At 36.5% G+C, this 12,630-nt stretch overlaps 1 protein-coding gene across 13 annotated transcripts in view; it reads left to right on the top strand.

Moving 5' to 3' along the window:
• The window catches only part of LMO7 (LIM domain 7), a 131,446-nt gene that overhangs the window by 95,641 nt on the left and 23,175 nt on the right, over positions 1–12,630 (top strand). For 12 of the 13 annotated variants that reach the window (XM_032678242.1, XM_032678239.1, XM_032678241.1 and 9 more), the window contains 5 exons: positions 129–246; positions 1,422–1,564; positions 2,850–3,291; positions 4,051–4,377; positions 7,256–7,370. In XM_032678242.1, coding sequence (XP_032534133.1) covers positions 129–246; positions 1,422–1,564; positions 2,850–3,291; positions 4,051–4,377; positions 7,256–7,370 — 1,145 coding nt within the window. The remainder of the gene's footprint in view (positions 1–128; positions 247–1,421; positions 1,565–2,849; positions 3,292–4,050; positions 4,378–7,255; positions 7,371–12,630) is intronic. The other variant, XM_032678246.1, reaches the window with a different exon arrangement.

The raw sequence follows: 12,630 nt of genomic DNA, 5'->3' as shown, positions 1-12,630 counted from the left end.
TGCTCTATTTGAAATAACACTTATGAGCACTCAGTTCTACTAATAGAAATCTCTTCCCCTTTGAAGGTTTCACTTGCATAAATGATAGCTGAGATGTTATAAAGCTGAGTGCTGTTTTTTCTTCCTAGGAGTAAATCTCTGAACGATGTCAGTGCAGAGGAGCTGCAGTCATTGCGCAAAATCCGTTATGAAGAGCTACAAAAGATAAAAGAACAGTTGCAAGAACAAGATCTAAAGTGGCAAGAAGTAAGGACTCCTTTTCACCTCTCTTTGTATGTCCTACTTTGAAGGACTGCCTTCAGTGTCCCTTGTAAACAAACTTTGGCATGTGTGCAGCAACTCATGGGCTGTCTTCTAAAATGATCCATCTCATGCAACTACCAGTGGTTTTGGGGATATCTGTGTAATGCAGAACTGAAATTATTTTAAATATTGCCATAAGATTCTGATTAATGCTTTAGGATAAGACTTGTGTGTATTGTAATAAAACCATCAGGCTTGATTTCTGATGACATAAAGAAAAGTTAGGGCATAGCTTCATGTGTTATCTGAAATTTGTGATTCTTTTTTTTTTTTATGAAATGATTGGAATGTCTAGTATTTGATCCTTTGGGAAAAGGGGGGAGGAAATAACACTTTGTTGAGCAAATTCTTGAGGCTTCTATCTCCTAATAATTCTGTCTTAAATCTGGGTTGTAAACTGTATGGTTGCTTTGCACAGTATCATAATGGTATCTGAAGATGTTTGATTTTATTAAAATCTCTGCTTGACAATGAGTATCAAAAAGAAGCTGAAATTAAGAACAAAGCACTGAACAAGAAGTTCATAGTTGTTTGTTTAATGCATCTCAGCCATCTCAGTTCTGATATTCAGTACTTTCCTTAACTCAGCTCTGGTATTTCATGGACACTATTTAGGGTTCACATTGTGGTTTTATGGAAATGAGGAAAATATAGTAATATATGTTTTCAATTTAGAATTTAAGGCATGTTTATTCTCAAGCTAATGTATCAGTCTAACATAATAGTGATTTGGAAAAATAATAATATCCCAAACTCCAAAGCCTTCAACAAAGAAATACAGATGGCATTTGCATCAATTTTCAACTATGTGTCGCTGGGTAAAGTATTCTGGAATAAAATTGAATATTCTAAGGAGGGGAAAAAATGGAGCAAAATGATATGCCTTTCCACATGTAGTCCAATAATTAAAATTACTGACTTAAGAAGGCAGTGAGCCTGCAAGCCTAACTGAAATATGAGAACCCTTTTATCATTTAGCAGAAAGGTACATTAAAATATGGCTGCGATGCAGAAATGCGAATAAAATTAAGGCTATAAGTAGCATGTGATGAGATGCCTCTGTACATCTATGGGGTCTTGAGAAAATCTGATGGGATACATTCATGTTATTCTAATAGGATCTAGCAAAATGGAAGAATCGTAGAAAGAGCTACACTTCAGAATTGCAAAAGAAAAAGGAAGAGAGAGAAGAAATTGAAAGGAGAGCCTCTGAAGTGTCTGGAAGGAGTACCAAGTCACTGAAAGAAATGCAGCAGGAGAGGTAATGGCCCTAATGGGAGTATTATGTTGAAGAACTTAAATTTGAGCATTTTTATTCCTTTCAATTCTTGAGCAGCTTTTGTAGCCAAGTTGCAATTGATTCTGCAGAGATCTCAACAATTTTAGTTGCAAAATACAGTGCAGAAATCTAGGCAATTGGAGGGCTGAATATGGTTTACTAATGCTGTCTTTGCACAGAATGTTAAATAGTTTTGCTCTATAAATAATATTTTGCTCTGCTATCTATAAATAAATGTATTGAGAAGCCAATATTTGCATTCTTTTGAAATTAGTTAAAACAATAGTGTTGAACTGAATAGTTGCCTTTTTTATTCTTGGATAAGCTTAACTATTTCTCTTTATTCTACCACTACATTTGCTATTCTTTTAGCCACTGTGAATAATTACAGCCAGAATTTTAATGTGTGTTACAGAGCTGTAAACTTTTACTTGATTTTCCCTTTATCCCTAATTGTTCCACTGAGTATTTAATCTCTGAAGAGTAAAAAGTGTAAACTGCACAGTACCATTTCTACTGGTGTCAGTCTTATTTACTTGCTTAAAATTCATGTATGACTGAGTTGAAGTATTAGAATGGAATGGCATGTATTTATAAAAGAAATTTTAATGAGTTTAAACCCAGAATGTTTGGGATTTCTGTATTTTTTTAGTTGTGAGGACAAAAATTAGTTGCTTGAATAAAAATATGGATGCTAATTGTATTGAATATCCAATATCATCAGAATCTTAAAAATTATGTGGTAAAGATTATCCAGGTGGTGGTTGTTCCTTTGTGACAAAGGAATGAATAGCACAAAAAGAATAATAATCTGAACTTCAGGACACCATCTTATTTAGTTATCTAAAATTCAGCATAGTGTATTCATAGAGCAGAAATGTCAACCAGAGTTATAGAGTTCAGGCAGTGTTATGGCACTACCTTCTTTACATTCTTTCCTAAATTAAATAACAATTTCTGAGGATATGTAATTTAGATGGTTATATAATTTTCTTGGCAAATATAAATTTCTGTCATGGCAGCAGCCTGAAAATGTGACAGTAGTATCCCTGAGTGCTATGAGAGTGTTGAAATGGGGAGGAGGGGGGGAAGGTAGATATAAAAAGATAAGAAAATACTAATATTTTTAAATTATGCCATTCATTTTAATTTACTGGAGATGTATTTTTCGATTTATGCTCTACCTTGAAAATTCAGTAGTTGAAAGACTTAGGGCCTGCCTCTTTTTCGGGTCACTTTGGTGTTCTAACACGCTCTGTCCCCCTAGGGAGGGGAGAGATGAAGACTCCTGTGGGCAGCGAAAACAGGAACACAGCTGGAGGTATTCACTGAATGATGATGTGTTTAGTGAAGAAAAAGCACCTTCCACATGGTCAGCAGCAAAAGATTACCTTTTGGAAGAAGATACTTCCTACAGCACTAAGGACAGCAAAAGTGAACATGCCTCACAGCTGCCCAAGGAGAACCTGCTGGAGAGCTCGGCTGCTCAAGAAGCTCCTGCTCTGCCAAAGAGCCTGGCAGAGGAGCAGAGCTCGGCTCTTTTGTCTACTCGCTACTCAGTGAATGCTCAAACTGGGTCAGCTCAGGTTTCAGCTTCTCTCCCGAGAACTTACCAGAAAACTGATACCTCTAGGTTAACATCTGTGGTTACACCAAGACCTTTTGGTGTCCACTCAAGAGGAATCTCGTCACTTCCACGGTCGTTCACGGTAAAATTCCGCTTCATTCCTAAAGTTTGTAAATGTGGGTCTTTAATAGCTGGGGGAACAGTAGAGTTTTGAAGTTTTGTTGCTTTTAAAAAAGTTGTCTCCTGTATGATGAAGGCTGTGTTAATAGAGCAGGCAGTTCTGTCATGGCTTTGGATGTTTACTTGTGTTTCTGTTCTTAAACATACTCCTGGAATTAAAGCTAGTAACTGTATTTGGTAGAATATTCTTTTTATTACTTGTGGTAAGTCTCCTTAGTGTGCCATACAAAGAAACTGTCATTGTTGGAGGTAATTATCTGGAGTTAAGTTAACATAATTAAGTAGTAAATACAAATTTTTCAGGTGATGTAAGTTTCCTCTGCTCTGCTGACTTTGTTGAAATTGAAATTTTATGCTAGCCTAAAATTTGTCTGCTCAGTAAAGCACTGAAAAAATGAAATTGATTCTCCCCCTGCCACATTACTATGTTGATTCTCATAGCTTTCTCCTAAATCCTTATTTGTCTAAATTTAAAAAATGGTAAGAATGCAAATAATTCTAAGCAGATGACTTTAACAAGTTTATCTTAAAAAGTCTGTCTCATTTATTCTGCAAGGATTTAAAGAGAAAAAAATATGTTTCTCTTCTTTAGTAATGGGTACAAAAACCAGAATTTGCTTGAAAGGGTGAGAGGTGTTTTTGTTAAACATTAAGATCACTGAAAGATTTAAAGATTTTTTTTAAAAAGCACATATTTACCAAACTGTTATTTTTGTCCTAGATGGATGATACTCTGAAATACAACGGAGAAGTAGAAAAAGCTAAAAGAACTCAAACTTTGTTCACCAGCGTCTCCTTTTCACAACCAGACTCTGCATACCCTCTCTCCACTAGTGCATTCAGAAGCAGAGGTGAGGAGGAAGAGGAGGAAAAAGAAGGTGTTCAGTCAACACCTGCTCCTATTTTGGCATTACCTGTAAAATCCCAAGACCAAGATGCTGGAAGCAGTATTCTTAAACCTGAGTATGGCATTCCTTCTGATTCTCTTTCACTTGCATCTTCTGCAGAAATTACAAGTCCAACAGAGCCTGAGGATTCAAAATCCATGGTAAGTGTGGAAATAATGTGATTACTTGGTGTAATTGAATGCTACAGCAGAGTAAAAGAGAAAATATATAAAATTTCATCTAATGCAAGTATTTTTCTGGCAGTAAAAAGACAGCTCAGAGATCTTTTGTTTCTTTTGATTTAATTAATGGGAAAGAGAACATTTTGAAAAAAAATTGTTTCTTTTGCTGCATTTTTCCCTACCCTTCGTATGCCATGTGCTTAATTTTATTTATTATTCTAAATGAAAATAGTTTTTCTAAATAGTGTTTAACGCTTGCAAAGTTTTTTGTTTGTGACACAGTCAGGTATGTCAGTTAGATAAATTACCTGAACTGCTCTAGCATTCATTTGCACTTTTAAACTGGTGGAGGAAAATAAAGATCAGCTTTTCCAAGGCTAGCCATAAACATCAGTATCATACTATCCTCTTTTTTCCATCTGGCTTGAGTTCCTTCTCTCTTTTTTTAGCTATTTACTTGAATCTCATTAATGTTCACATTAATTTTGAAGCAATTTGCCATCTCTTTGCATGTGTGCTTATCCAGGAGTTGGGTCTTTGTGTTCTTTTTGAAATATGTATCTTCAAGTGCTGTTTCCTCCAACTGATTGCATGTTTCACATGTAAAAAATGACCAGCAACAGCTTTGATTTTTGATACCTTTCTGTAATATCTGAGAATGTGCTTTATACCGCTTGACAGATTAGAGATTAGTTCTTTGCATTCCTGATGCTGCTGTAAAAGTTAATTGTGTCAGTGAATTGTGCCAGCAATTGTGCTTGAGTGAAGGTCGTAAGACCTTAGATGCTGATTTATGAAATCACTTCTCATATAATCTTTTCAGAAATTGAATGACTTTGAACCATTCTTCTTCCTAATCACTTGTGGAAAAGGAACATATTGCAGTTCCTGATACCCCTTGGCCATTGCAGTGAATTTATCTTAAATTTTTGAAACTGTGACTGCTGTATAAGGAAAGGGATCATAATTTTTTTTTCTGTCTTGTAGCAAAAACAGGCAGAGGAATTTCTGTTCTAATCAGTGAAAACATAGATTAGATATGGCTTCTTAGAATCTCTTTCAGCATGGCAAATGAGAATAGCATATACTAGGTCTATATTATTTTTTTTTCCCGTCATTAGTCAAGAGATTATAAATAGTCCTTTCTACAAATGAGTAATATGGGTGTTTTATTTTTAAAAATTAAAAAAAAAAAAAAAAAAAGCTTGTGTTGTGTTATAACTTAACGAACTGTAACTTAAGGAATGCAAGTTCCATTTGTTTGTAAATCATTGCCAGAGATGAGAGATTGATATAGTTCATTAGTCATCCGGGCAGTAACACCAGGTCTGTGGAGCACTGACTGTTTTAGAGATGACCTATCCAAATGATGAAGTTCAGTGCACAAAGTCACATTACTCCTCTGACAAGAGATAGGTTGGAAGAGTCATGTTGGGATAGTGGAAAAAAAAATAAGAAGACAGGAACACACTCGTATTCCAAAGGTTTGTATGTTCTCTATCAGAGTGTGCTAACCTGTTAGTAGATTCTCTTTCAATATACTCACCTAAGGACTTGAGTTGAGCAGGAGCATTTGCACGCTGGTAGCTGTGTTGTGAAGAAAAAGACTTACAGCCCCCCTGGGCTATAAGGGGGAGTGTTTTCCCAGGAACATTCCTGTAATATGAGACCATACCTCAGAATGTTGCCTTGCAATGTTGTTTTCTTCTGTATCCAGTGTTCAGGTACTGCTGAAGCCTCCTCTAGCTGCACCTCCCAGAGACTCTGGCTGGCTGCATCTGCTTGTGCAGTGCTCCCTGTAGCTTCCTGTTGTATCCTACCAACTTTGGGGAATTGGCACAGATTTCTAGAGTTTTAAATATTTTAAGTTAGGAAAGATGAATCCCACCCTTCAGGAATGCTGGTTCACTAGGTGGCTAAAACATAGGTGTCCGTTTAATGCGTGTATAAAAGCATACTGGGTCTCTGCCATGCACATGTTGCTGGAGTATATCTATTTTAACATTATTTGACAGAAGAAGTCTATTTTTTTCCCTTTTATTACAATGTCAGTTTCCTGATAATGAAATGCATAACATGCACTTGGGTATTTTAATTGTTTTTAATGATTTCACATTAAAATGTTAATGTATGCAACACATTCTCATTATATAGTTTGGGAATGAAAGCAAGTGTTTCAAAATGTTTTCCTATTCAAATATTTTTGTTGTTTAAAGTGGTAATGTTAGGGTTTGATGCAGATATTGAAAGCATCTTGGAAGTCCACTAGAATGGAAGAGCTGAATTTAGCTAATTTTGGTATTAGTTTTATTATCTAAGGTCTCCATAGCAAGCTGGTAGTATTTCACACAAAAGAAAAAGAGTAATTTTTCACTTAAGTAAATCTGGTTGCAGCACTGAGCTTAAAGTGAGCTGATGATGTTCACTGTTGGATGTGCAAGAAAAAAAATAAGATTGATTACTGGTATCTAGTTTTTTCACGTCTCTGATGCTCTCTCAGGAGGCAGTACGTTCAACAAATCCACAAGACTATCCAAGAAGACTCATTTAGGGCTTTAATTTCCTCCAAGATCTTAAATTTTGTAGCATTGTGTTAACAAAGCATTTAAACTAATAGAAATGCAGAGTGGAATGTACGTGTAGAGAAAATATAAATGTGAACTGAAAGAACACCTGTTTGAATAAAAAGCAAATGAGTTAGTTAACTGACTTCCAATACTGTTTCCTTTATCTGTGATGCTAATAATAGATGATTAAAGTGCACATTGTGAGCAGCCTCACTTATTTAGAGGATAACCTTTCCCTCATTTGGATTCCTGTGATACCAGATACTGTAGTGTCATGTTTTATTTTTCAGGAACAGTACAGTGAAATGAGAATCAGTATAAACCAGAGACCTGGCCACAGTCGCAGCTTTGGGTTTACAACAAATTGGAGTTCTTCAGGAGCCTTTGTACAGACAGTTGAAGAAGGTAAATGTGTATTAACTGCACAAATTTTTGTTCTTATGTTTAGTTTGCAGAGGCTTCTAAATCAAGGCATTTGCTGCTGAGAATTCTGCAAACATTTTAAAAAATCAGGTGTAGAACTGAAAAATCAGTATTTAGTTTGCTAATGTGTTTCTGTGAATCCTCATCTCTTGAAAACGGGTTGAATTCAGAAATGCCAAAAATGCATTTCCTAATTAAGGACATTTCTATAACCACTGAAAAGGCATAAACGTGATTATTTGTTCACCAAGCCCCTTACTGAGGAGTAGTAGGGGGCACATACAGACTTCTCTTATCCAGATTGTTCCTTTCAATGAAGTTTAAAAGATTTCACTTCATATGATTTGTAAACTAATGCAGAGGAAAATTAATTAGGAAATATAGTTAGTCAATTTGAATTTTGGAGACGGTTAACATTTTTAAGCAATTGCAACTTCTAAATTGATTTCCAGTGCAGTTTTTTTCAGTTGTTTAATACTGAGGAAAAGCAAACATTTTTTTCTCCAGGTGAAATATATATAAAGTTTATTTCTAAGCTTTAATAGTCTTCTGCAGAGAACAAGCTCGATTTTCTTAATTAAAAAAAGACAACAAAACACAACAAAACCCCAAGCAAATCACATGCAATGCTTGTTTTCTGAACAGTGGTCTTTCCCATTGCCAGTAATACTTGAGGAATATTGAATTCTGCCATTTCTTCCACCTAACACAAGATCATCCTGAGAAAGGGGAATAACTGGAAACTTTTAATTTAGTTAGTCCTTAATTATGCTTTCCAGAGAGGAAAAAATACTGTTTAACAGCATTTAATGAGCAATCTTAAATTATTTTTTCTCATTTCAAATTCAAGAACTGAAGAGGCCTTTCTTTACTATATCAGACTGCTTTTCATAATTAGATTTGTGCTCTAGGATAACCCTTCTTGACCAGGGAAGATGGAACAGATGACCCACTGTGATTCCTTCCAACCTGACCTGAATTCTGTGATTCTGTAACTTTTCATGTCTTCTTTGCACAAGGAATAACTTCCCATTTGCTTTCCTTGCTGCTAAGCTTCTGGTTTAATTTTCTTCCTTGGAGGTAGAGGTCTGTCCATTTGCCCTGCCAGCTGTAAAGGAGAAATCTGAAGGTAGTGAATGTTCCTGCTAGTCATTCACAAAGGTCCACATAGGCTCTGTCCCCAAAGAGAAGATGAAGGCCTTGTGGCTGTTGTCTTCGTTATGCTTTATTACCATTCTCATAATGAAGGTAAGGAAGGGCAGAAAGTATAGATTGAATGGAGAATGGACTGTATCTCAGTGTTCTTGTTTATAGCCTGTGTTCAACATACTTTTTTTCAAAAACTTGCTCATGTTGTATCCTTATTCAATTCCTGTAGCTCCCTTTAAAGGAATGAAGGATGAAAGAGGTGGATGGCCCATTGAAAGATTAAGATGTGTTTTCAGCTAGGCACTTAGCAATGTTGTATTTCTTGTTTTTAAGGATGTCATAGTCTAATTTAGATTGGAAGGAACCTTGAAAGATCACCAAGAGCAAAACCCTGCTCAAAAAACTGTCTAGACAATTCAGACAGGTTGCCTAGGGCTTTTACCCATGTGGGTTTGAAGCCCTCCAAGGATGGAAACTGCACAGCCTCCCTGGGCATTGCATAATTATCTTCTCAGAGAAAATTTCCCCCACATGTCCAGTCAGACCAATCTTTGTCCCAGTCAATTTTATAACCACAGTGCTCTGTTCTCCTACCATAAATTTCAATAAAGAGCAGGCTTTCCCTTCTCAGTGACTCGGTGACTTCTCTTGGTAGGTACTGGGGAGGCTGCTGTTAGGTCCCTATGCAGCATCTCTTCTCTAGGCTGAACCTCTTAGCCTCTCCACTGCTCCAGCCGTGCCCATCCCAGTGCTCTACCATTTAACTTGCCCCACTTTATTGATGTCTCTCTTACAGCAGTACACCAAAACTGGACACAGTATTGTCAACCTGGCATACCGATTGAGGAGTGAACAGAATAGCCACTTGCCTTGACCTACTGGTCATGCTAGTGTTCATATAGCCCCAACACTACTAGGGTCCCCCAGCCTTGATCTCCAGCTCAACAGTGCCCAGCCTGAACCATCACCGGGGTTAGTCTATCCCAGAGTAGGACTCTGTATTTGGCCTTGTTGAATGTCAGATTCCTGCTCTGAACGGCAGCCCTGCCCTCCAGTGTTTTAGCCATCCTTTTGGAAAGGTTTGCAAACTTGATGAGGGTGTGTTTCACCTTCTTCTCCTGATTACTGGTGAACGCATTAGAGAGAGTAGGTCTTAGGGTACATCCCTGGCAAGCTCTACCTGTAACCAGCCTCTAGGCTGAGTATGAGCCATTAACTGCTACTCACAGAGCCTGACAACCCAGCCACTTGTTCACCCATCTGGTTGTTCTGCCCTGTAGACAATGCAATCCCAATTTTGATACCAGGATGCTGTGGAAGATCATGTCAATAGCCTTATTAGAGACAAGGTGTGTGGTATCCACCACTCTCCCCTCATCCACAGATCTATTCAATTCATCATTAAAAATAACCAGGTTGGTCACGTGTGATTTAGACTTGGCAAATCCAAACCAACTGTTCCTAGTCACCTTTTTCTCTTCCATGATCCCAGAAAGAGCTTCAGGAATACTTCCTCTGATTGTTTTGTCATCCTAACTAGCTGTATGATTTTCTTGAGATGATAGCTTGCATTTATCTTTTTAGGACTTATAAATGACTCTGTCTTCTATATATGCTATTCCTTTAAAAAAAAAAACAGTTGAGAAAACTAGGCAAAATTAATTTCTTGTAAGTGTTCTCAAAAACCTAAATATGAATTAAGCTTATAATGCATATTTCAGTGAGTCCCCTTTACTACATATAAAAGAAAAAGAAAGAACATAGTGCTCATTTTTACAGTTTTCAACTTTTACACTAAAAAATAGGTAAACAGCCTTAAAGTCATTAATCTAGTCTGTTCTGCCAACTTCCGCAGTGCCATATAATCTTTATTATTTCAGCCCTTTCCCTTTCAGTTTCCCTTTGCAATAATTTTTTGAGATTGTCTTGATGTAAGAATGCACTTCTATGATCAAACACTTGCAGTCTCATAGAACAGAGTAAATTTGACCTATTTCCTTCAGGTTTTATTTTCTTTGTATTTATCTATTGTAATAGCAACAGATGGGGATAGGTTAGAGGACACTAAGTACATCTAGAAAATGAATGTTTGGTTTGTTTTGTTTTTACTGGGGACTAGTAAGAAAGAAAAGTCTTTTACCTTCAGGGAAACTTGCAAAAAGCAGTACACGTTTTATATCACAGAAACTAAATCCTTTATAGCAATATAAAGAAATTATTGTTAATTCCTATAGTTTTGGAGGAGCTGGACAGAGAAAGATGACATACAGCTTTTGGCACCTAAATTTCTAGCTAGTCTCTGCAAGCTTCTCACCTTCTCTAGAGCTGAATCAGAGCAGAAACCCAATATAGGCACCCTGGTTTGTCCTTTTATTCACAGACTGTGGAAGAAGAGCAGCTGGCAAAGCTACATGCTAAAAATTGTGTAGCCTAAATTGTTCTGGCTAAGTTAGGTCTACCTGTGCAATCTAATGACTGCTGCTATTCATTCAAATCTGTATGGCTGGAGTATGGTATGGATATGTCTTTGTAGTAATAGTGTAGGAAGAACTATGCAGTCTTAAATTCCCTTCCTGTCATAAAACTGACCTGAGATATACTGTTCACACCTCTGAGCTGGGTCTTCTCATCCCTGACAAATCTTTTGAGTAAGATGAACATGACCTTTTTTGTTTCCTAGGGCTTGTTCTGTCACAACACAAAACAGAGAAATTATCAGTTTTGGTGACTCCCCTTGAGCCTGAAGCATTCCCTCTACCATGAGCATAAGGCTTAGTCTAGATGTAGTCAAACTATATGGTACTAAGTATCAGACATAATTCCAAATGTTATATGATCTTGTTGAAAATAGTAACCAGTGTTAGTATCTTCAGTAGCATTCTTAACAGTACCTTACATTAATAGATTAACATCTTCCTGGCTTTTAAGGAGATGCATGTTTTTTCCAGTTTAACTATTGCCCATGTTTTCTTCCCCCAGATAAAACCCCTACCTTTTCTTCTACAGTGTTACTTAAAAGCAATTGGTGTGTTTGGAAAATTTTACTGCTAACTGCAAGTAAAGTTTGCAGTCCATATTTTAAGAAGAATGCAGAAAAATAAAATATGGAGCTTTACTCTTCTAGTGTAGTAGCTAGTGTTGCTTTTTAGTGAATGATGACGAATCACTGTTTGGTGCAGTATTAGGAGGCATAGCATTTGTTAATTTCTTAACTTTTTTATGTGCCAGGAATATTAAAAGCTGTCGGAATCCTTAGTGGATGATCCAGACTTAGAGTGGTATTTTACTAACGAGTCAGATAGACAGAAGATAGGATGAAGCATATGATCTAAATGCTTCTGTCATATTTGTACATATTTGTTTCTAATAATGTAATAGAGCATTGTTCTTGGTATGTTTTAAATAAGATGTGTGGATTTCACTACTTACTTTGGAAAATGCTTCCATTGTGTAGTTCAATTTTTTTTTATTAACATGAGGATTTATTGTTCAGTGCTTAACTACATTTTTACTTAGCTTTTCTATTTTCCATTCTGCTAAGGGAATAATTTTAAATGGAAAAACCATTCATATGTAATTCATCAAATCATACTCAGAGAGTCTGACTTTCTCAGCTCATCCATTTTCTGAATTAAATAGAGAAAAAGTTTATGAACTGATCCTTATGTTCTCTGTCCCTAGTCTAGTAATATTGCCTGCCAACGTGTAGTAGATGAAAAAAAGTATAAAGTGCAGCCTGTCTTGCAAAATATCAGTAGATTCAAAGTCCAAGCTGCATAGAATTTGCTCTTAATTGATAAAATAAGTAGAATCCAGACAAGTCTAGCGGTACAGCACCCAGTAATATCTTGAGTCCAATTACCAGTCAATTCAGAGCTAACAAACTATTTTAGCACAGCAATAAAGCAGCATGCTCTTGTCAGTAGAGTCCAGAAACTGTAAATAAGAATATGAGAAAGCCAACTTCTACTGGAATTAACAGAGTACAGGCTGGTTTTTTGGCAAAGAGGAGGATTACCCAAACATTGGCTGAATTTCAGCTAATTGTTGCAGACCCTGTGGTGCTGCCTCTCTCTCACTATCTCAGATTATA

This window comes from Chiroxiphia lanceolata, chromosome 2 (genome assembly GCF_009829145.1).
Source record: "Chiroxiphia lanceolata isolate bChiLan1 chromosome 2, bChiLan1.pri, whole genome shotgun sequence".
Classification (NCBI taxonomy): domain Eukaryota; kingdom Metazoa; phylum Chordata; class Aves; order Passeriformes; family Pipridae; genus Chiroxiphia; species Chiroxiphia lanceolata.
The sequence above is the reverse complement of the archived record's forward strand: the minus strand, read 5'-3'. Positions and strand labels throughout refer to the sequence as shown.